This window comes from Dunckerocampus dactyliophorus, chromosome 18 (genome assembly GCF_027744805.1).
Source record: "Dunckerocampus dactyliophorus isolate RoL2022-P2 chromosome 18, RoL_Ddac_1.1, whole genome shotgun sequence".
NCBI lineage: Eukaryota > Metazoa > Chordata > Actinopteri > Syngnathiformes > Syngnathidae > Dunckerocampus > Dunckerocampus dactyliophorus.
The window spans coordinates 11,680,580-11,702,478 of NC_072836.1; the positions used below are offsets into that span (position 1 = coordinate 11,680,580).

Genomic DNA, 21,899 nt, shown 5'->3' on the forward strand with positions numbered 1-21,899 from the left:
GGAACCTAGGCTGTGTATGATGCTGCAATAAATGCAATGTTCCTGCCATGATTTTAGCAAAAAATCCAATGTTTTGGAATTGATGCATGTTTGGACAGAGGGACAATCATCCTGAAAATCTCAGTCACAATTTTCCATTTAAAACAAATCCGCCCCCTTGTGGTGGTCAACAATATGGCTAACAATACAGATAACCTATTAGATGCTGAAGCTACGTGGCCTTCAAACAGTATACAGTTTGGTTTGCCTCGATACATTTCATTGGAAATTTCAAGGTTCCATCAAGGGGGTCTTCTTTGAAAATAGCGTAGCATATTAGTATTTAAAATAGCGTTTAACTCGCCAATGAATTATACAAAGAAGAGAAGTGCACTCCATGTTGCATTATGTATTCATTGTAAATTGGGTCTACTGTAAATGTCGCTTTTTGTTCTCTTCTATCAAGAAGACACAACACAATGTAGATCATTTTGGTTTGATCCAGTTCATAATATTGTATCGTAACAGAGAAGTGACAATTCTCTGTCGACCAATCAACCAGCCAACCAAAAGACAACAACCCGTCATGCGCCATGTTTCTTTCAACCAAATTTGAATCCATTCCAAAATGATGCTGCAGTAACCCGCCATTGTAACGTTTAGCCATGTTTTTTGTGGCAGTATTTTTGTGTTTCGGCATTCACACAATAAAATGTGACCACCCAGTCATAACTATGAATGCTTGGTAAAGATGGGAACGTTATTAAAATGTTTGCACTTAAGAAAGCCCTAACGTCTTCCCTCTGCTAAAGATGCTTCAGCGGTGAGTTCATGTGTACGTCAAGGCTGTGTGAGCACTCATTAATCGACAACAGGCTTTGTGTCTCTTTGGTGGAGCTATACACTCTAATTATGCCATTTCAGACATGGTCCTTGGGTGCACTGCACATTAGACTCGTGGTGACTCAGAAGAGTGGCAAGTGGATAGAGGATGTGATGGCGACACATCTTCACACAGAGAGATGATGATAGGAAATGGGAGCTGACTGTAAAATGAGCTTTGAAGCTCACATCAGACAAAGAAGCCTTAATGTACAGCAAAATACATTTAAAATGGAGAAAGAAGAACAGAAGTCCGTGTCATCCGGGTGCTTGAGGAAGATGCTGTGAGAATTCCATAACAGGGAAAAGCCGTCGTCATGCAGATTGGAATGCACCGCCGGGTGAAATTTGTTGTCCAGATAATTTAATCTGCTGCCCACTGACTGGCCTCGCGCTGCGTCTTCACTTCTAATTAAATCTCCATTTGTCTGCTGGATGATACTGCCTCTAATTGTGTTGCTGCAGCATCAGATAGACCGCACCTAAACACACACACACACACACACACACACATAGGGGCCACACAGGAAGCGAGACGCATCACCGCTCTATGCCACTCTTCAATTAATCGCATCAGTTACACATGAACTAACCTAAGAGCCATCCACTAAACACAGCTGGGCCGGCTGACAAGAAATTCATGTCTCAGGCCTGAAGAGACACCAAAACTATACATAAAATAAATAGGTTTTCAAAAGTAGAATAATTTTTAAAAATGATATATGTAACTCAAAACATTAATTCCATAGGAAATAAGGGAATAGAAATATCTAATATATGTTCCAGTGTCAAACAATGGCTATCATTTTAATAATTGTACAGGCATTTTTGGAGCATAGTCAACTCTCGCTACGTCACGGTTCTAACATCGATCACTCACTGTATTGCAGTTTTTGAAAAATGAATTAATAAATGTATTATTCTGGTCACTAGGCACCAGTAATGACATGAAACATTTTTGAGATATTACATTACATCACCTTCACACTGCATGGAGTCAGCCATGGTATGTCTAATATGACATAGTGAACAAAAGTTCTCACATTCTGTGTGGAAGTGGTACGTTTTTGGCGTCTTAGTTTGTCCTTTTTCCCCACTCCGTTTGAAAGCTTTTCTTAACTTTTGAATAAATAAATTGGAGTTACTAACTAACTTGCTAGCATGCCATGCTTAAAGCCCTGGCCGTCTCTTGTGTCCCTGCAGTGATCCCATAGCCTGCACATTAGCAATGTGTTGTAAACAAAGAGTTTCTACAGGGCTGTAATAACAGATTTTCAATGGTATAACTAAGAAATTATCCATCCATCCATTTTCTATGCCGCTTCATTAGGGTCGCGGGGGCATGCTGGAGCCTATCCCAGCTGACTTCGGGCGATAGGCAGGGTACTGGTCGCCAGCCAATCACAGGGCACATATAGACAAACAACCATTCACACTCACATTCATACCTATGGACAATTTAGAGTCACCAATTAACCTAACATGCATGTTTTTGGAATGTGGGAGGAAACCGGAGTACCCGGAGAAAACCCACACACTCACGGGGAGAACATGCAAACTCCACACAGAAATGGGAGAATCAAACCCAGGTCTTCCCGATCTCCAGACTGTGACTGTGTGGCCAACATGCTAACCACTAGAACACCGTGCGGCCCAACTATGAAATTATTCCATTTATTAATATTGAATCCTGTTTTGCGGAAATTGGAACCAATTAACCACAATAAACAAGGGATGACTGTATGCATGCTTGCTTACAGTGTTCAAATGAAGTAACTGCTGTTATGTTAGTAAAAACTAGGGTTTTGAAAGATAAACCGATACGACCGGATATCCGATTTGACAAGCGATAGATACAGCTGCGTTGTTAGCAGCCTCCTCGATCAATAAGAATCATCCATAAATCTTTACATTCATCTATTGTAGAGGTTGACAGTGTGTCTCTAAAACAACTCAAGAGGGCTGCTGCTGAAACGATTCTCGCACATGCGCCGAAGGTTACCATGAATAAGGACGAGAATGGATGTAAATAGTTGGAGCGTCTTTGGAGTTTACAGAGACCGAAAACTCAACAAAGCCCACAACATTTGTACGCTATGCAGAGCAGCTCTGAAGTACACAACACATCTTGACCACTGAGATCAGCAGACCAACGGAGAGAAATAATGGTACCTGGTTTTCTAGGGCTGATTCCTCCTTTTTTTGGTTTGTAACTTGTTTACTTTGAAATGTTGCACCTCTGTTACCAACACGTAGCTGTAGTGTACCTGGGGTTTTGAAAACACTATGCTCAGGCTGAAATGTTGCACGGTTACTATTTTGACATGGATGGGGTTATGGGATTGTTTACTTTTCAAACACAGCGTTTTCATTGCACCCATGTGGCAAGTAGTGCTATTTACTTATATTTGCTTGGACACATTTTTTCCACTTTTGAAGAAATTTGTCATTCTTTGAGGCACTTGGCGCTATTTATTTCTTTCTTATTATTGATTGGACTTTATTAATATATTTTATATTGTTCATTTAGCATGTCTTGTTTTGGTGCCTGTCTAAAAAGCCACCAGTTGGGCGGGGCTGCGGAAAACCTCCAGGTGCAATGATTAAAAACAGACACTTAACTTAAATAATAATTTTGTAAATAACTACATCAAATTTTATGTAAACACGTATCAATTTTGGAAGTAAGATCTATTATTTCAAAAAATAATATACGGTTGGATCCCACAGTTTTTGCAAGTTTATGTTGTTGTTTCATTGTGTTTCGGGGCGCAGCGACTCTTATGACTTTGTTCGACAGTCCGTCATGCAATACGCTCATGTCCTTCATGACATTATGCTTGGCGTTGGGTTTAACTCTGAAGTTTTGGGCAATTTTTTCTTATATCAACTTTGGAACTGTACAACTTTAGGGGCATGGGATGATAGGGTTCATTCTTTGATATTTACTCTACACTTAACAGAGCTCTTGTGAGGTATGCTGCGGTCTTGTACGCAACGCTCGCCTCTTATATGATGTCAGACATGAAAGCAGGCCAAACTCCAAAGTTTTGTGCCACTTTTTTTAAAAGTCAAGTTAGGAATTGTACAACTTTAGGGGGAATTGACAGTGAAGTTCGGAATACTAAGACTTTTATTTTTTTTGCCCTGTCCAGCCACTGGTGCAGATAGTATTGTTGATCTAGATGCCCTTACATGCTAAACAGATTTGCTCTGCCAAGCAAAAGTGGAAGATACTCTTCCCCTGTTACACAGATTTTGTTTGACTTTATTTGATGTTTATTGTTATGCAAATTTGGAGCGGCCGGACCAGAGCAGGAGTGGATAGAGGGGGGGATGCGGGGACAATACAGAGAGAGACAACAATAACAAAACAACAGAGACAAACAGGACTACATCAGCAAATGACGGCCATAAAGACCATACTGGGAATGACAAGATAATATCGACAGCCACAGGAATTGTAGGACTTTGGGGTTTTTGGATTATAGAGGGTAGATCTTTGAGGCTCGCTGAACGAAACTCTTGTGATCTTCATTTTTCATGTGACTTTACAGGCATATTTTTGTAAATAAGCATGGTACACAAGTGTCCTATTAAGGGTTACCATGAAACTGTGTGTGAGGAAGCTTTAAAAAGCACCTCATTTGCACCGTGAATCCTCTCCTGGCGCCGCAAAAGGCTTGTATATGTTGTTTGTGGCCCCACTGAATGGAGAGGAAACATGATTTAGGAACTATAAATACAGATGAGGGAAGGTGGGGTTGTGATGGACTGCCACTCATCCAGCAGCATGCAGATGCTGATCCATGGGCCATTTGTGGAAATGAATGTCAAGCCGGATGGAGGCTCTCCATCTTAGCAACGCTGTCTTTCCAGGGCTGGCCCGCTTGTTTTGGCTCTAATGGGTCACTTCACCTTGCCCGGCTGGATGGAGGAGGATGCGTCGCCTCCTCACCTTGCCCATTGTTCTTCCATCTCTTCTTGTTTTGGTCTTTTGTGGTTTGTTGTCTTTCTTAATCCATGCCTCCGTAACATGTTGTCACTGTGTTAGTGGTTAGTGACAAAGCATCTGACCTTCACACCCCCTCATAGGGACGGGGCAGTCGTGAGCAATGCTGCAATGGCCCTCTCCTTGCACCAGCAACTTTTATAATGTATGTTTTTGCTTGCTATGCATTCTTGCATGCACCCATAAGGGAGGTGCTTCATCACCTTTTCAGATGCTTTTAACCTCCTCACCACCACCCGATAGCCCACCTTTCACCAATCCATTATGGGGCCAAGGTCACCGCCATGACTGTTGCATAACCCCCATCTTGCATGTTAAAGTCCAATTGGCGAGGCAAAATGAAAGCACTAACATGTCCCACATAACATGATGCACTGTCGCAAGGCTTGGAGGTTGCATAGATACAGAACCTGGACGGTGTGTGAACAAAAGTATTGGGACACATGTACAATGCAGCTCCAGGAAGTGGAACTAAAACAAACAACGTTAAAAAAATAGTTTATAGTTCAGACCTGCTCAGCTCACTTGAAACCTTATGAGGGCTTTAAAATTCACTCACACATTTGCTTCCCAAAGTGTGCTGTAAATATATCTTTTGCCACTGTACATCTCCCTCGTACTTGTTTGCTCCACTTTTGAGAGAAGAGGTGCTCTAACGGTTGCTTATGAAGGGCCACGTTGTCGTGACATTATGAAAGAAAAACCTTCTTCCTCATCGACATGGTGCTGCCTCTGACCCTCGCCCTAGCTAAATGAGCCCACTCCGCGCACCCCCTCACCCCCCAAAAAAGCAGGCTTTGCTACACATCTTAAAATAAAGCCTGTCAACTATCTGTCAGTCAGCTACAGGCTTGGAAGACGTAAGTAGAGCTTAGTAAAAGCACTTTTAAACTGTCTAAATTCAAGCATCAAAGCTATAATTTAGATTTTGGCCAACACACTTCCAAAACACTATAGTGAGACCTCTTTTTATATAATTGAATCATAATGGAAATTTCAGTCACATGCAGGAGGAGGCTCCAAATTGGGATCGTTAGGCCTTGTTGGAGGTGCAGGCTCCACTGACTTGCATTCTATTTATTCACAACAAATGGGCCATGGTGGTGTTTCCTGGCACATTAAAAACCCTCATGCTCCTCCATCCTTCTACATTTTAAGCTCCTGATCCACTCAACCACATTCATCGGCTTCCATCAGCTTCGGCAGGAATTCCCAGCTGCTCGGCCAGCTTTTCCATGCCTGCCGTGGTCATCATGCACCTGCCAAAACCATCTCTGTCCCCTCATCCATCACTGGAATGAAGGAGGTGACAGTGCTGCCTCGTCTTTCCTCTTCTTTGTCTCCTCCAGAAACAATGATGACGACACAGTCATGTGTCTATAGACATGGAAATAGGTCAGTGTTGTCTACTGTATGTTCCATGTCTTCTCAGTGCCGCTTCAAAGACAATTCAATGCGCAGATTTGCAGTGATGATGGCAGCACAAGGCTTACCACATCAACCTGGCCTGTTCTCAGGTAAAGTTTGCAGAGCGCAAACAAAAATAGATGCTATTGTTTTCATGTTCGTACATGGGGAATATGTAACCACTGACACATGCAGCATCAAACACGTGACCCCGGCAGTTCATCTGAAGAGTTCATTGTACTTTTTCCACCGAGGACCGCATAAAGAAACATTTAAGGATGTGGGGGAGCACTTTTCCTTATTAAACATGCTAAAACCAAACCAATGTAGGTCAAGATGCCCAAAGAGTTATATTTAAATACAAAACTTAGTGATATAAGGATCAATACTAAAATATCTCCTATACCAGATCTACAAGCTCTAAAATTGATTGTCAAATCAAAATCTGCTGTGTGTGTGTGTGTGTCTCACCCAACATTGCAGTAACATTACTGACACCTAGTGACCAGTGTAGAATACTACATATCATTCGCAGCGTCTTAATGCATCTTCTGAATGCCTTATATTCTATTTGAGGTCATTTAGACATTGTTATGTTTGAAAATGCTTAATTTAGGTGAAAAATATGTAACATTTGCTTCAATGTGTATATTTTTGGACTTATAATAGGCTCTATTTGACCATGAAACAGCATGATTTATTAATTAATATACTTTTGAAAACTGTGATGGAGTGAAGCCGTGACATTCAAACCGATAGTGTGTGATGGTTAATAAAAAGCAATTTTCACCGTATAATGACAGCTATTTTGTGTAAACGTTTCATTTGCAATTTTAATTAATGGTTTTTCTTTTTGTCATTGTGGTCGTACACTTTCTTGGTGATGTTCTGATGCAAATTTGTCCTTTATTTTATGTTTATGAGATTGCAGCGGGACAAAATTGAACCGTGGGCCACTAGAGGATGAAGGGTGTGTTACACAGGGTTATAAATGCATGACTCCGATGTCAAAATGTGACCACCCTCACCTCGCCTCATTCCTGCAGCTTTACCCTCAATGTGAAATTGGTCACATGAAGTGCACATCGCCAGCCTTCCTATGAGGCATCCATCATCTCCACTGCATGCCTTTTATTTCTTGCCAGGCAGGACCACAAATGCCATGAATGCTACTAAATCAGGTAACCACAGTGATTAGAGTGCACCCCCACCACACAATCCCCTTTCTGGCTATTTTCAGCAAAGTAGTATACACAATGTAATCCTCACACAATCGATCCAGCTTCTCTGCGGTCTCCTATGGCAGCTTGTTGGCGAAGATGGAGACACATTAGTAAATGGACACCAAACATATTGAACCTGCTTTATAGGGTTAAGTGTTGATTTTATGTTTGCCTTTTCATGCAGAACATTAGTTACACCTGAACATTAGAACCTGTGAAAATAACCAGAATGACACTCAGTAGAGCACACATTTTTTGTTCATAGCGTTTGATCAGATGTAAAACAGCTGGACTGTACCGTTTTTGATTGTAGGAGGGAGGAATGTTTCAGGTGTTAGTCAAATCGCAAAATGAGAAAATACAATATTTAATAAAAGTGAGTCCACCCCTCAAGAATATTTATTACAGTATCTCTTCTCAAGGGACAATACTAAGGAAATTCAACTTGAATATACTGTACTTAGTCAGTATACACCTTGTATAGCAATACAGTGATCCCGTGTTTGTCGCGGCTCCAGACCCGGCCATGGTAAGTGAATTTCCGCAAAGTAGGATTCTTTATTTACAAATTGAATATTAGAGCATAGAAAAACCTGTTTCCGACCTTCTGAATATGGTTGTTAACACTATAAAGCCCTCTAGCCATGAAATAACTCCCCTATAGTTACTTTTACACTCATTATATCCACTGTAGTACACAAAATAAGAGTAAATAAGACATAAATAAGACTCATGCTTGTGTATGTTACTATAAATGTGTTGCCTAGGGCAGTGATTCTTAACCATGGGTTTTGGCCGGTGAGTGCCCTCTAAAAGGATGGCGAAAAAACCCGATCTTAACTACAGTGGGCGGTGAGGGCCACAACACTTAAGTGTAATACAATTTCCCATCACTTGCAGCACTAAAGCATCAATCATTCTTCTTGTTTCTGTCACATTTCCTCCTCTAGGTTTACTATGTCATGTGTGGCCCCAGTATTACATTACCACAAATTGCACAACCATTTTTACCAATGGTGCCATTTTCAGATCAAAAGTTACAATACTTTAAGTGTACACGACAAGAAACAACACCAGCTTAACTATTACTGCCTGTTTATACAAAATAACACATTAAGACTGTCAAAAGAGATCATTTTAACTAAGACAAAGTAAAGTTGGGAAACGCCTCCCCTTCCTATTGTACAGCTGCAGACTCCACACATCTTGCAGACTGTGATGATTTTGTATGAATATAAAATACTGTAGCTGTTGCCCAGACATTGAGGCGATAACAAGCTGGTGGTCGATTTCCAATCACTTTACTGAAACGAACCACCACGGCAAAACAACCATGATCATATACACCATCAGTCAAACGTTTGGAGACACTTTCCCATTGTATTGAATGAGAAAGTGCCTCCAAACTTTTGACTGATACTGTATCTGAGCCGGCCCACGACCTGAAGTCGGCTTTCAGTTTTGGGCCCCCATGTGATTGAGTTTGACAGCCCTGGATTATGAGATCAAACAAGCAGAAGAAGACAACCGCAAGTCTGGAGCAGACGTTACGGATAAGTTTGTTAAGACGGGAACACACAAAGGGACGTTTAACAGAGACTTTCGACAACATATAATAAGCTGGTTTGATACATTTCTTCTATTGGATGTACACTGTGCATGTGTTCCTAATGGTGTGACCGTTAAGTGTCTGTACTCCCATGTGGCGAAGGTGGGATTTGTTCTAGCGACTTGATAGCTGTTGGCATGAGCTGTAGCATTGTGTGATCTCCGTCAGGGAGTGCTGTGTGCCTGAGAAAAAACATCAGACAGACTTTCTGCCACTACCTGCTCATTACGCCGAGGCCTGTGGTGTCTCCTGGAGACATCCTTGCCTGTTTTTTTTCTGGTTGTTATCAATCAATTACTGCAAAACAGCTAGCATGCAGTGTTTTGCAGTTCTTCAATTCTTTTCACTTTAATGATGATTTAGAGTGCATGAGAAAGTGGAAACAACAGTAGGGCAAGTGTAACACACCTGAGTTTCACACCAACAGTGGAGTAGCAACGTTTTAAAGCGCAAGCAGAGCTAGATATGTGATGTGTGTGATATTCAAATTCAACTACTGCCGTCTTGTGGAGTTAATGAAAACTACATCAGGAGGTCGCCTACAGACACAGCCAATGTTTTTTTGATGTGACGCTAATTAGAGGTGTTTATCGGAGAATTTACAGTAATAATTACTGAAAAGAATGCCCTGTTGTAGTTTGTTTGCCTTGTTTTTATGAGTGTAGTGTTTGTGCTATAGACACAAATGGAGGCACTAATCAGTTTCCCAAGGGGAGTGTTTGGGGGCATTTGTGTGCATGCATGACCGGCGGTGTAACACACAGAGGTGCACATTCATTCTTATTTAGAGTAGCAATCGGGTTCAATTTTCCCTACCCGTGTTTGGGCTGGCCGAGGCTGCCCCCTCTCTCTCTCTGTAACACACCCAATTCCACCACACCTACCTCTGCTTCGACAGCCATAAATCTCAGGGTGTTTGTGGAGAAGGTTTCCAGCAATCAAGTGCATTCGGTGAACCCCACAACCAGGCATGCCCCAGGCCTTAGTGGCTCACTATTCGTATGGGGTCTCATTAGCAAGGGCTCCACACGCTCGACCAAACGCTAGAGCGATCAGCCCCGTGTCGCCCGTGGCTGGCGAGGCAGACGGATCAATACGTCTGATCATGCCTTTTTCATCAAGTGAAATGAAAATGCTTTGTCTTCACCTTAAAGCCTTTCTCAGCGTGTGTGTTTGCGTGTGTGCGTGTGAGTGTATGTGTGCATGCGTGTGTGTGTGCGTGTGTAAGTAGGCCCGTATAATGTGGGTGCATTAGGGAACTATAAAGATAAATAACAGGAGGTGCTGAGCATAACTCATCCTGTCAGAGAAAGAGGTGTTAAGGCTGTGAAACTTTTTCTACCTTCTCACTACTTCTTAACTTGCCTTCTTGTATACAGGAGGCTATATTTAGACACAATAAGTAGGAAGTCGGGCCACTTTTTGGAACCGAAACTAATAAAATTGTGTAAGTAGCATATTACAAATATATTAAAAATAAATAATTTAAAGACACAGCTCCTAATTAATTGATTAAATTGATTAAAGTGCCATGATTAATACAGTACTGTACAGTATATCAAATACAAGGGGACACAATATATAGTAATCAGTTTATGAGTTCCAGACCCGACTGTGATAAGTAAATTTCCACGAAGTAGGATTCCTTGTTCATAAATCCAATAGTTTTGTAGTTTACTACCTTCAAAATACAGTTTTGAACTTTTATTAGAGCCCTCTACACATGAAATAACATGCAATAACATAATCTATAATATAAGCATGTATTTTTGAAAAACCATGACGGGATGAAATTCAAACAGCAAAGTAGCGAGGGACAACTCTACTGCCAAAATATTTTCCAATTTAACAAGAAAAATGTATGCTAAAATAAATAAAACTCAACAAAATAAAATAATTAACATAAAAAAGAGCAATAGTACTACAAAATAGTAAAAAATCTATTTAAAAAGTACTTAATAAATGTTAATATAATGTAGCATATAGATAACTACATTTGGCTAAATATTCTAACAAATGTTGAAAATCAACAATCAATGAATCAATTAGTTTTTATTTTCATTTTAATTTCAGATTCATTATTTTAATGAGAAAAACAGATAAACTGTGAATGTGTTATAATTTATACTCCATTTTGTATTAATGGCTTTAAGATTTAATTAATCAGCAGTTAATTAATTGGTCAACTAATCAATGACTATGTCCATCTCCGGTTGATTTTTCCTGGAAGTGTAATTTCTCGGTGCGTGATGACAAAATGCAGGCATATGGCAGAGGTGGGGATCAGACAATTTGGTTCTGATCCAATTTAGAATTGTGCAGTCTGTGCCGTTCTACTTTTTCATTATTTTGTGAGCTTTTTCCGCTTCCTCTTGCCAACTCGTGTGTGTGTGTGTGTGTCCATCCTCCATGCCTTGCTGATCAAGTGCTATAGCCTTGTTCATTTGCACTTCCTCTTCTCCGCACCTCTCTCACTCTCTCTTTGGAAACATTTGAAGTAAAAGAATAAGCCACTTTTCGTGTTAACAACATATTCCGAGCAGCTTCTTCTGTTGACCTTCAAGGTCTCAATCAGTGCGGAGGAGACGGAGGAAGCGGGGGGAATGGAAATGGTGCACTCTGAGAACCTCATTTCCTGTGAATTGCTGTGTTGTGTGTGTGACTAAAACACTGTCTTCTTACCAGCGACTCACTCTGCACACACTTTCTGTGTCCAGTAGATGACGTGCCACCTTATTTCAAGATGGAGCCTCCTCAGACCCAGGTTCATCTAGAGGGCAACCGACTTGTCCTCACCTGCATGGCTGAGGGTAGCTGGCCCCTAGAGTTCAAATGGATCTACAATGGCACCGAGCTCACACGCTTCTCCTTGGAATACAGGTAAGCAACCATCCCTCACTGTCACTATTAGAGGTCCCCTATTATACAAAATTGACTGTTGTAACAGTAATATGTGTCCCCAGAGCCCGTTTATGAGCACCAAATGTGAGAAAAGTCTATCATCTCCCTCACTTTGCTCCACTTTTGAGAAAACGGTCGCTTTTGATGTTTCAAATGATGTTTTGATATCCTTACTCATGGACAGGATACCCTAGCTAGATGAGCCTGTCACATGTCCAAAAAATTAAAAAAGAAAAGGTTCTCTACACATTTTAAAATAAAGCCTGCCAACTATCCATGAGTCCACTACAGCTGTGGGACCTGTAAGTCTGATCATTTATTTTTCCTCAGCGAACAGTATAACCTAGCCTGATGTTGCTGTTTAAATGTGACTGTAGCATTAGCCGTTACCTGTACCTCACATAATGATGCTACTGTTACGTTTGGGTCCCCTCAATGTTACGTTGTTGTGTTTGACATCTATTACGTTGGACGAGTGCAGTGTATATGTAAAAAGCGGATATAGTACACAACAGCGCTTCTTGAAGCCACATACTTCGTCAGAGACAGGTGCGGACAAACACCTAAACTGTCCAAATTCAAGCATCAAGGCTAGATTTTGGGCAACATACTTTCAATACACTATTATGGGTCCTCTGAGACACAAGCATAGTTGAAAAGTCTATATGAGACTTAAGATGTTTTCAGTGTTTATCATTATTCACCTGCTATTAATAGTTTCCTGCTCCCACATTTAATTGTAACTAATTGCGCACATTCCATCTCTTATGAATTCATTCCAATCACATCTTGCGTCAAGGGGCTTGTCAAATGTATTCAGATTTGTATCTGGCTTTGCGTTCAACATGCATGAGATATCTGCGAGCAGATAAAGTTTGTGCTGTTTGTTGTTGCGGCAACAAAAATCACACAAAGCTTATTTTTCATCAGATTGGGCCAACGTGCTGCTTGCTTTGCTCCGTCAGCAGTAAGATGCTGTTTCACTGGCCACTGACTCCTTGTGGACGCTCTTATTTTTCATTAGTGTTTTTTGGCTATCTTTGCATAGCACAAGCAAGGCCAAGATACAGTATCTGTTTAGGTCTGTCAAAACATGCACCTACTGTGTTGCTTGTGCTATTATTTTTATGAAAAATACACCACGTGGTGGCGCTGTTATTGAACTCTAAAGTTTGACCCCATGCCTTGAGAAGACTCTTAATGCAACCGTCTTCAGATTTTATGGACATGCGCTAGGAATATAGACACTCTGGTGGTTAGGTTTTAAGGGGTGATAGTAAGGAAATGGCCTGAGGTCAGAGTTGACCAGAAACAAGGCCAAAAAATGTATTTTTAACAAACCACATTGAGTCACATATCAAATTAAAGGTCTTGATGAGGCTTTTCCAGATTTGCTGTTACAGCAGCACAATGCAGCCTCATATGATTATACGATCACCAAAAATACATTCGGTGTCTTGAGAGCTCGCGAGATTAAAACGTGACAAGAATTCTTCAGAAAAAAACTCTCACAATAATAAATAAATACATTTGCCGGCCTGCCTGTATCGCCATGTGCATGCGTGTCTGTTTTCCTCCTCTCTCGCCTCCAAACAGGCAGGTAGAGGTTTCACTCTATGCATTGGTTCATAGAGCAACAGCGTACATAGGGCAACGGCGAACAGAGTGAGACCTCTTGTCAGTTATACAGTCGCTTTGTGTCTGTGGGGGAGGCAGGGCCGCTAGCATACACACACAGCAAAAGAATGGAGCTTTGTGAAGAGAAATGCAAGGCAACGTAAAAAGGCAACAAAACGTACTTGCCCAACTCAAACATGTCAACATTCACTGAAGTTAGGAGGGAAAAAGATGCTTGAAAAGCCAAAAATCACAGCCCTGGTGTGGAAATATTAATAATGAGCAAGGTGAGCCCATCAACACGAACAAGCTAGTATGCCAAATTTATTCGAAGGGGGTGTGTGGTAGCAACATAAAGGGTAGCATGCCTGTCTGTGAATATTCTCATTCATCCAGGTCATTGTATTCTCAGGGCATTCAATCGATCGCAATTAGACTGTTCAGGTTGTCTTAGAAGACGTTTCGCCCCTCATCCAAGCAGCCTTCATCAGTTCATGCTCAAAGACTAGGTGGGACACACACCAGTCAGATTAGAGCTCTCCTATCTAGTCAAACTAGAACTGTACTATCTAGTCTGACTGGTGTAAAAATATTGAAATATTCAGATATTATGTTGGCTTGTCTTTAAGCTCACTTCTGGTCACGTGGCGGTGACAGGGTGGCGGTATGTATGTACAGTATGTATAGTACTTTATTTATCCCACAGCAGGGAAATTCACTTGTTACACCAGCAAGCAAGATACGCAAGTAAAGAATACATAGTGACACATGGTTCAGGTGGTGCAGGTGTTGTAGAGCCTGACAGCGGTCGGTATGAAGGACCTGCAGAACCTCTCCTTCTTACACCGTGGGTGTAACAGTCTGCTGCTGAAGGAGCTACCCAGGGAAACAACAGTGTCATGTAGCGGGTGAGAGGTGTTGTCCATGATGGACGTCAGCTTAGCCAACATCCTTCTCTCCCCCACTTCCTCCACGGAGTCCAGAGGACCGTCCAGTACAGAGCTTGCTCTCCTGATCAGTCAGATCAGGTGGGTGTCGTCATCGTTCTCGTATTAGCTGTCTACACAATAACGACAAGACGGCGTTTTCAGATTTTCCCACTCTGGTAGCCATTTTCAAAAAATACCATTTTCACCCATAACGCTGTTCTCGTGTGGATGAGAGGCTGAAACAATAAAATACTTTGCCGTTTTGACCTGAAAACGTTTCCGTGCGGCTAGCCGTTAAAAAGGCAACAAAACGAACTTGCCCGACTCAAACATGTCAACACTCACTGAGACTTTTTGTAAAACAGAAAACACATGGAACAGAACAAATATGTGTGCATTCACGGAAAAAAATGCTGCTCTTTATTACAGTTGAAGAGCATTTCAAGAAACGCTGCAAATGTTACAGTACAAATTGACTGTGAGAAAATGTATGTCACGAAAGGTAATTCCACAACTTTACAGAGTGCAAAACAACATTAAATGATGCAAATATTGCATTATTTATTATTATATATTATTATAACATTAGTGCTTTGTAAAATTTGGACAATAAAACCATTTAGCATCACTGCGTGGGATAATAAACATTTCAAAATACACCTGCATTGCTTTGTGACACGGTTAAATACAGTTTAAGATAAGTTTATATAATATAATATAAGTTTGTTTGTCCAGCCATATTTTTCCATTGTACTTTTCTTAAAATTAATGTTAAAATCTCGTCTGGTCTTGCTCTTGTGGACCCAGTTTCATGCATCATGCTGCCTCGTGATTTGGGTGACTCATAACACCCCATGAAAACAAACCACGAGTTCTATATTAAATTAGAAGGCTTGATGAGAGCTTTCTGTAGTTTGTCTATATGTACTTATGATAACATAATGACCCAAAAAAATATCACAAAATGTCTCAAAAAATGTCTCACTGTAATTGACTCATTCTAAAACGAACTAATCATTTGTTTTTATACGTTTATATGTCACGTAAGTGACAGCCCAGTGTGTATCTTAACATAGACATCATCAGCTTCCCCTCGAGGATGCATAATTACCTCAAAGAGCGTCCTCCACCTGTGCTAACAACGTGTTTGTGCACTGGATGCTAGCTGCTGTCTGTCCTGATGAAGACATGTACGAGCCCCCCTCAGGTGGCACCATCTGATTGCTATCACAAACCTCATGCTCACCTTGGCATCCCACAAACATCGCTTCTGTCCAACATTTTTTTTCTTCTCCTTTTTCTGATTCTCAGCATTTGGCTCGGCTCTCTCACCGGCCAGCCCCTCTCTGCTTGTTATTCTTCCCCAGCATTGATCTAAAAAGCCAACTGGAATCCATTTAATCAGACCCCCGTCAACATCATGCGGAATTGCACCATAGGGGGAAGTGGGTTGGGTGCGAGCATGGTGGGGGTGGTAATGATGAGCAAGTGTGAAGCCCATCTACATTGTATATCACCTTTGCATAATGTCGCTAGCTAAAACTGAGTACTTTATATATTTTTGTATTTGTGCATATTAATATGGAACGTGGTTAACTTCTATTTACACCTATATTGTAAGAATGTTCAAATGTTGCTTTAAGTATTGACTCCAGTTAATGGTGACAGTTTGATGCTGAAACTGATTACTTCCATTATTTCTCGTGGAAAAATGGTTTTCTATCTTGTTGCCAGGCAAAGTTCATAGGTTACAATCATAACTGTCAATAAAGGCCAATAAAAAATGTGTAAGGTGCAGCTACGACATAAATCACCTTCACATTGCATCATTAGCTAAAAGTGAGTGATTTATCATTTTTACATGCCATTGAGGACAATGCATGCATTCTTTCTATACTTGCCACACGCTGTTGAGCATGTTAAAATGATTGCTAATATTTTTTAGTTCCAATCGTTAATGACATCAGAGACCAATTAAAAAATGGCCATGCACCTTTGCATTATATAATTAGTTAAAAGTGAGGTTTTTTTTACTGTTTTTACATGTTGACTTGGGCAGCGGTTAGCTTCTTTTTACACATAAACAATTGCCTACACATAATGGTAACAGTATGACACTGGACTAAATTATTTCCTATTGGAAAAATGTTTTTTATTTATCAACAAAATTGCCCTGCCACTTGTTGCTAGGCAGAGTTAATTGAGTGCAATTGTACCTGCCCCATAAACCAGTACAAAATGGACACATGCTCGTCATGCCCACTAACGAGGATGATGCAGAAACTCGTATATTGGTTTATTGAGCAGTTGACATACATTATTTTTACAACCAAGATCACATAATTTCACAGTAATAAAGCTGAAGGAGTAGGCTGAAGCAAGAGGCTTATGTACGCCTACCCCATGTTGTTGTTGATATTCATGCAATTTGAAAGCACATTTATTAAACTCAAAAGATATGTCTATATTTCCTCCTTTAAAAAGCATTAAAATCAAAATGAACATCATTACAGTATCCAACAGCTGCTATTCCGCCATAGGGAGTAATACTATGACACTGATACAGTAGTAACAATAATGTACAGTATTCATTATTATGATATAGCTGATACGACTAGTAATGTCCAGATCAAGTTTTAACAAACAAACATTCTATCAAGGCTTTTGATGTTTAAGCCCTGCGATACAACATTAATGTCACGTTACATTATATCTTGGACGTAACATTATACACGTTTGTATGGAATGCTTGACCATTTGCAGGCACACATTCATTAGCGCGTGCCTGTTTATGAACATGCTAACTTTGAGTACAGAAGTGGAAAGAGAAGGTACACCGCCGACATTCATTCACCAGTTACTATTCTATCTATTGTAAGTTATGATCAAAAATTATTTTTACTCTTTTTATTATGTCATTACACTTTGTTATACATTAGCTTAGTGTGGTGCATTCAAAAGGCTGGGTACAGGGCCGGTTGAGAGTGGGTAGTAGCCCCCAATCGGCAAGCCCTCCCCCAGCTACTCTAAATAGGTGAATTTATGACCCCTGCTTAGTGGGGTGCATTAAAAAGACTGGGTACACGGCCAGTTGAGAGTGGGAAGTTACTGAGGAAATGACTCAAACATTACTGGGACAAGTTTATTTAAACACAGTACTTTTGCAACTGAATCACTGTTCTGCGTTAAACGTAAAACACCGTCTGCTTTTAATGCAGTCCTGCTCATGTCTTCTTTTTAAGAGAAGTGCCACTTAAATGTGTGTTTCTGCAGAGAAAAGCATCTGCATTCATTTATTTAGCATAATGATTGTGGAGCATAAAAGCCGCCATATGACAAATGTCGCTGTCAGTCTGGCTGATGGTGATGAATGGCACTTTGGTTTATATATATATATATATATATATATATATATATATATATATACATACATATATATATATATACAGTAATACAGTATATATATACACAGTATATAGATATCTACATATATAGAGCCAGATATACATAAATGTGCGTGTGTGTGTGTGGTGTGTGTGTGTAGGTACCTGATCCCCTCACTGGACCGATCCCATGCTGGCCACTACCGTTGCATTGTGAGAAACCGAGTTGGAGCCATAATGCAGTGCAGCACTGAAGTGAGGGTTGCCTGTAAGTGCGCACACGTTCAGTTACATACTATGTGTGTCTGTACAGTACGTAACGCAACAGACTGCCGTGCAGCATGTAAGTACCATAAAATGAATATGTAAGGTAAGAAGTAATATGTAAGGCAATGAGTGTTGATGTGAATACATGTTTGAAGCCTTATATTTTGTAATTTCACGATTATTATTTTCAGAGATATGAATAATCTGAAAAATAGATAAAAGATACAGATTCTAAAAAAAAAAAGAGCCAAAGAGGCAAAAATATGAACAGCCAAAACAAGCTCAAAGTTCTCAAGACAAAGCCCAAAAAAATGTTTTTAAATACACGAACAGCCAAACTGAGCTTTAAATGAGCTTTGCTTTTCTCTCCACTTCTTTTAGACATGAGCAACTTCGTGGAAAGCGAGAGGACTCAAACTGTGTCTCAAGGTGACGGTGCTCTCATCCATGCCCCACGCATCCACAGCTTCCCCAAGCCTCAGATCACATGGTTCAGAGATGGACGCAAGATCCCTTCCAGCAGTCGCATGTAAGCGCAGCAGCGGCCTCTCAGCTTCCTCTGTGCAAGTGCATGTGTGTGCGTGAGACGCACGTTTGCGTAAGATGAAGGAATTGTGTTGTTACACCGCATGATAAAGGAGGCTATTATATCACACACCTATTGACTTTGCAAGCACAATGATTGAAGGCTAGACACACAGCGGGCAGCATGGGAATCAATTACACCAAATTGGACAAGTGATGCCATGTTTGACTGACAGCTCTCATCCTTGACTGTCCTTGTGTGGTATGACTGGGAGAAGAAAGTAAAAAAAAAAAAAAAAAAAAAAAACCCAATACATCATGAGAAATTCATAAATAACATTAATTACGCTAACTGAATGAGGTCAGAAAAATGCAACAATAAATTCATATTTTTACAAAAAAGAAATTGCAATATTGCAGGGATTTAATTGTAATTTCATTTTTTTACGAAAATATTTTGACCATTTTTTTAAAAATCAAACCTAAAAAAATTCTAATATAACAATAAAAAGTGTGTAACTTTCAAGAAAAAAATTCTGTTGCCATTTAACTAATAAAAAAAATCACAAAATATTATGAGAAAGTCATATTTTTACAAGAAAAAATTGTAAGTTTACATGTAAAAAACTTATAATGTAATAAAACTGTTTACTCTGAGTAATACAAGAAAGAATAAGGTAATATTTTTAGAAGAAAAAATGTTTATATGACAAGAATGAATATGTAAGAAGCTGTAAAACTTGTAATATTAATAGCACAAACGTATAATATTATAAAAATATAGTTGTCATTTATGTGATAAAAAGTACAATTTTTACAAGAAAGAACGTGTAATACTAATATAAATAAGTTTATGAAAAAAAACATAATGTGACAGAATTAACTGTGTGTGTTACCAAGATAGGGTGCTACTTTTAAGCAATTGTTGTTTTAATATTTCACAAATAAATTATTTTTTCTAAAAGTCACATTCATTTGTATAAAAATGAATGTAATGTTGCCAAAATTAATTTGTAGCATTACAAGAATATCCATCCATCATTTTCCGCTTCTCCAGGGTTGAGTCGCGGGGGCAGCATCCTAAGCAGATGCCCATGCTCAGAAACATCTCGAGCGCTTGTCCTTTCAGTCACTACCCAAAGCTCATGACCTTAAGTGAGGTTAAGAACGTAGATCGACTGGTAAATTGAGAGCTTTGCCTTTAGGCTCAGGTCCTTCTTCACCACAACAGACCGATACGAAGTAGATCACCGCCGGATGAAGCCAGCAGAGACCCAATCCTGCAGCCACCAAACCAGATCCCCTCAACACCCTGGCCTAGAAATTCTGTCCAAAAACAGAATCAATTACAAAGGGCAGCCCTGGCGGAGTTGCCTCACTGGAACCAAGTCCGACTTGCTGCCTGCAATAAGGACCAAGTTCTGGAAACGGTCATACAGGAAGCAAACCGCCGGAATCAGGCGATCCCATACTTCCAGAATACCGACAAAGGATTCCCCGAGGAACACGCTCAGATGCCTTCTCCATCTACAAAACACATGTAGACTGGTTGGGAAAACTCCCATGCACCCTCAGGGCCCCTGCGGAGAGCATAGAGATGGTCCACAGTTCTACAACCAGGACAAATACCGCACTGCTCCTCCTGCATCTGAGTTTTAAGAATCTGTTGGACCCTGCTCTCCAGTACCCCCAGTGTGATCAAACAATAGTTGAAACATGCCTTCTGAAAAAGGGGAACCACCACACCGATCTGCCAATCCAGAGGCTGATGTCCATGCAGTGTTGCAAACTGGTGTCAACCAAGACAGCCCCACAGCATCCAGAGCCTTGAGGAACTCTGGGCAAATCTCGTCCACCCCTGGAGCCCAACGGGAAGTCTCCAGCCCCTGCTTCCTCATTTGAAAATAAGTCAGTGTAATTGAGGAGGTCTTGGAAGTGTTCCTTCCACCAGTCCACAGCATCTCAAGTCAAGGTCAGCAGCACACCATCCCCACCGTACACGGTGTTGACCATGCACTGCTTCCCCCTCCTGAGATGGTGGATGGAGGTCCAGAATCTCTTTGAAGCTGTCCAGAAGTTGTTCTCCATGGCGAACTGTGTCCTGGTGCCAAGTGCGCATATGAACACCCTTATGCTGAACATGATGTTAAAGATGGGCAATCTGTGACGAGCACAATATAACAAAACACCACTCAGGGGCGCCATTCTTCACAATCACGCCTCTCCAGGTGTTGTTGTATGGTGTACTCTCCAATACTCGCTCTCGAGCAGGGCTTAGCAACCCACAGCTCCACAGCCACATGCAGCTCTTCAAAATAGTTTAAAATATCTGACAAGTGCTTTCTGAATGCTGATTGGATGAGCAACGGAAGGGGTAGGGGGGCCCGTGTGTGCAGTGAGACATGCTGAAGACATCTTGTTGAGTGTGCTACCCCTGTGGTAACCTATCCATAACCATGAATACATCCCTAAAAAGAAAAATCTCAGAAGAAAATAGTTTAATTCTGAATAGACATATTCTTTTGCATTCACTGCCAATGACCCTGGCTTACCCTTGTGCTTGATATGTGGCGAGAAATTAGCAAACATCAATAAATATAACGTTGAAAGACATTTTCAAAACAAGCACTCAGCTTTTTCTGAAAAGTACCCAACTGCAGATGGGCATGACAGAGTGATTTTGGAACTACTGTACTACGGAAGGTTGTGCAGAGCAAACATACTTTCAAGAAGTGGATGAACGCTCCAAACTCAACTAAAGCTACTCGTTTGGCTGCACATGAGATCGTAAGGCGGAGGAAGCCGTTCACAGATGGAGAATACATGAAAGAATCGTTCATAAAAATATCAGAGCGTCCATTTTCCAAATTCAAAATGAAACAGGAAATTATTCAGTAAATAAAAGAAATGTCTCTCTCTGCAAAGACAATCAATGACAGGACCAATAAATTGGCAGCACCAGTAGGCAAATTGATGACAGAGCAAGCATATTCAATTGCCTGTGATGACTCAAGTGACGGGCCGCACGGTGGTCGAGTGGTTAGCATGTTGGCCACACAGTAACAGTCTGGAGATCTGGGTCCGATTCTCCCTTGGGCATTCGGTTTCTTCCCACATTCCAAAAACATGCATGTTAGGTTAATTGATGACCCTAAATTGTCCACA

The 21,899-nt window shown here is 40.7% G+C and overlaps 1 protein-coding gene across 7 annotated transcripts in view; it reads left to right on the top strand.

Moving 5' to 3' along the window:
* Nucleotides 1-21,899, top strand: part of sdk2a (sidekick cell adhesion molecule 2a) — a 184,290-nt gene that overhangs the window by 106,099 nt on the left and 56,292 nt on the right. For 4 of the 7 annotated variants that reach the window (XM_054760733.1, XM_054760729.1, XM_054760731.1 and 1 more), the window contains 3 exons: nt 11,830-11,992; nt 18,104-18,210; nt 18,591-18,738. In XM_054760733.1, the coding sequence (XP_054616708.1) occupies nt 11,830-11,992; nt 18,104-18,210; nt 18,591-18,738 (418 nt within the window). Of the gene's footprint in view, nt 1-7,427; nt 7,462-11,829; nt 11,993-18,103; nt 18,211-18,590; nt 18,739-21,899 lie in introns of those variants that run through there. The other 3 variants (XM_054760730.1, XM_054760735.1, XM_054760732.1) reach the window with 2 other exon arrangements.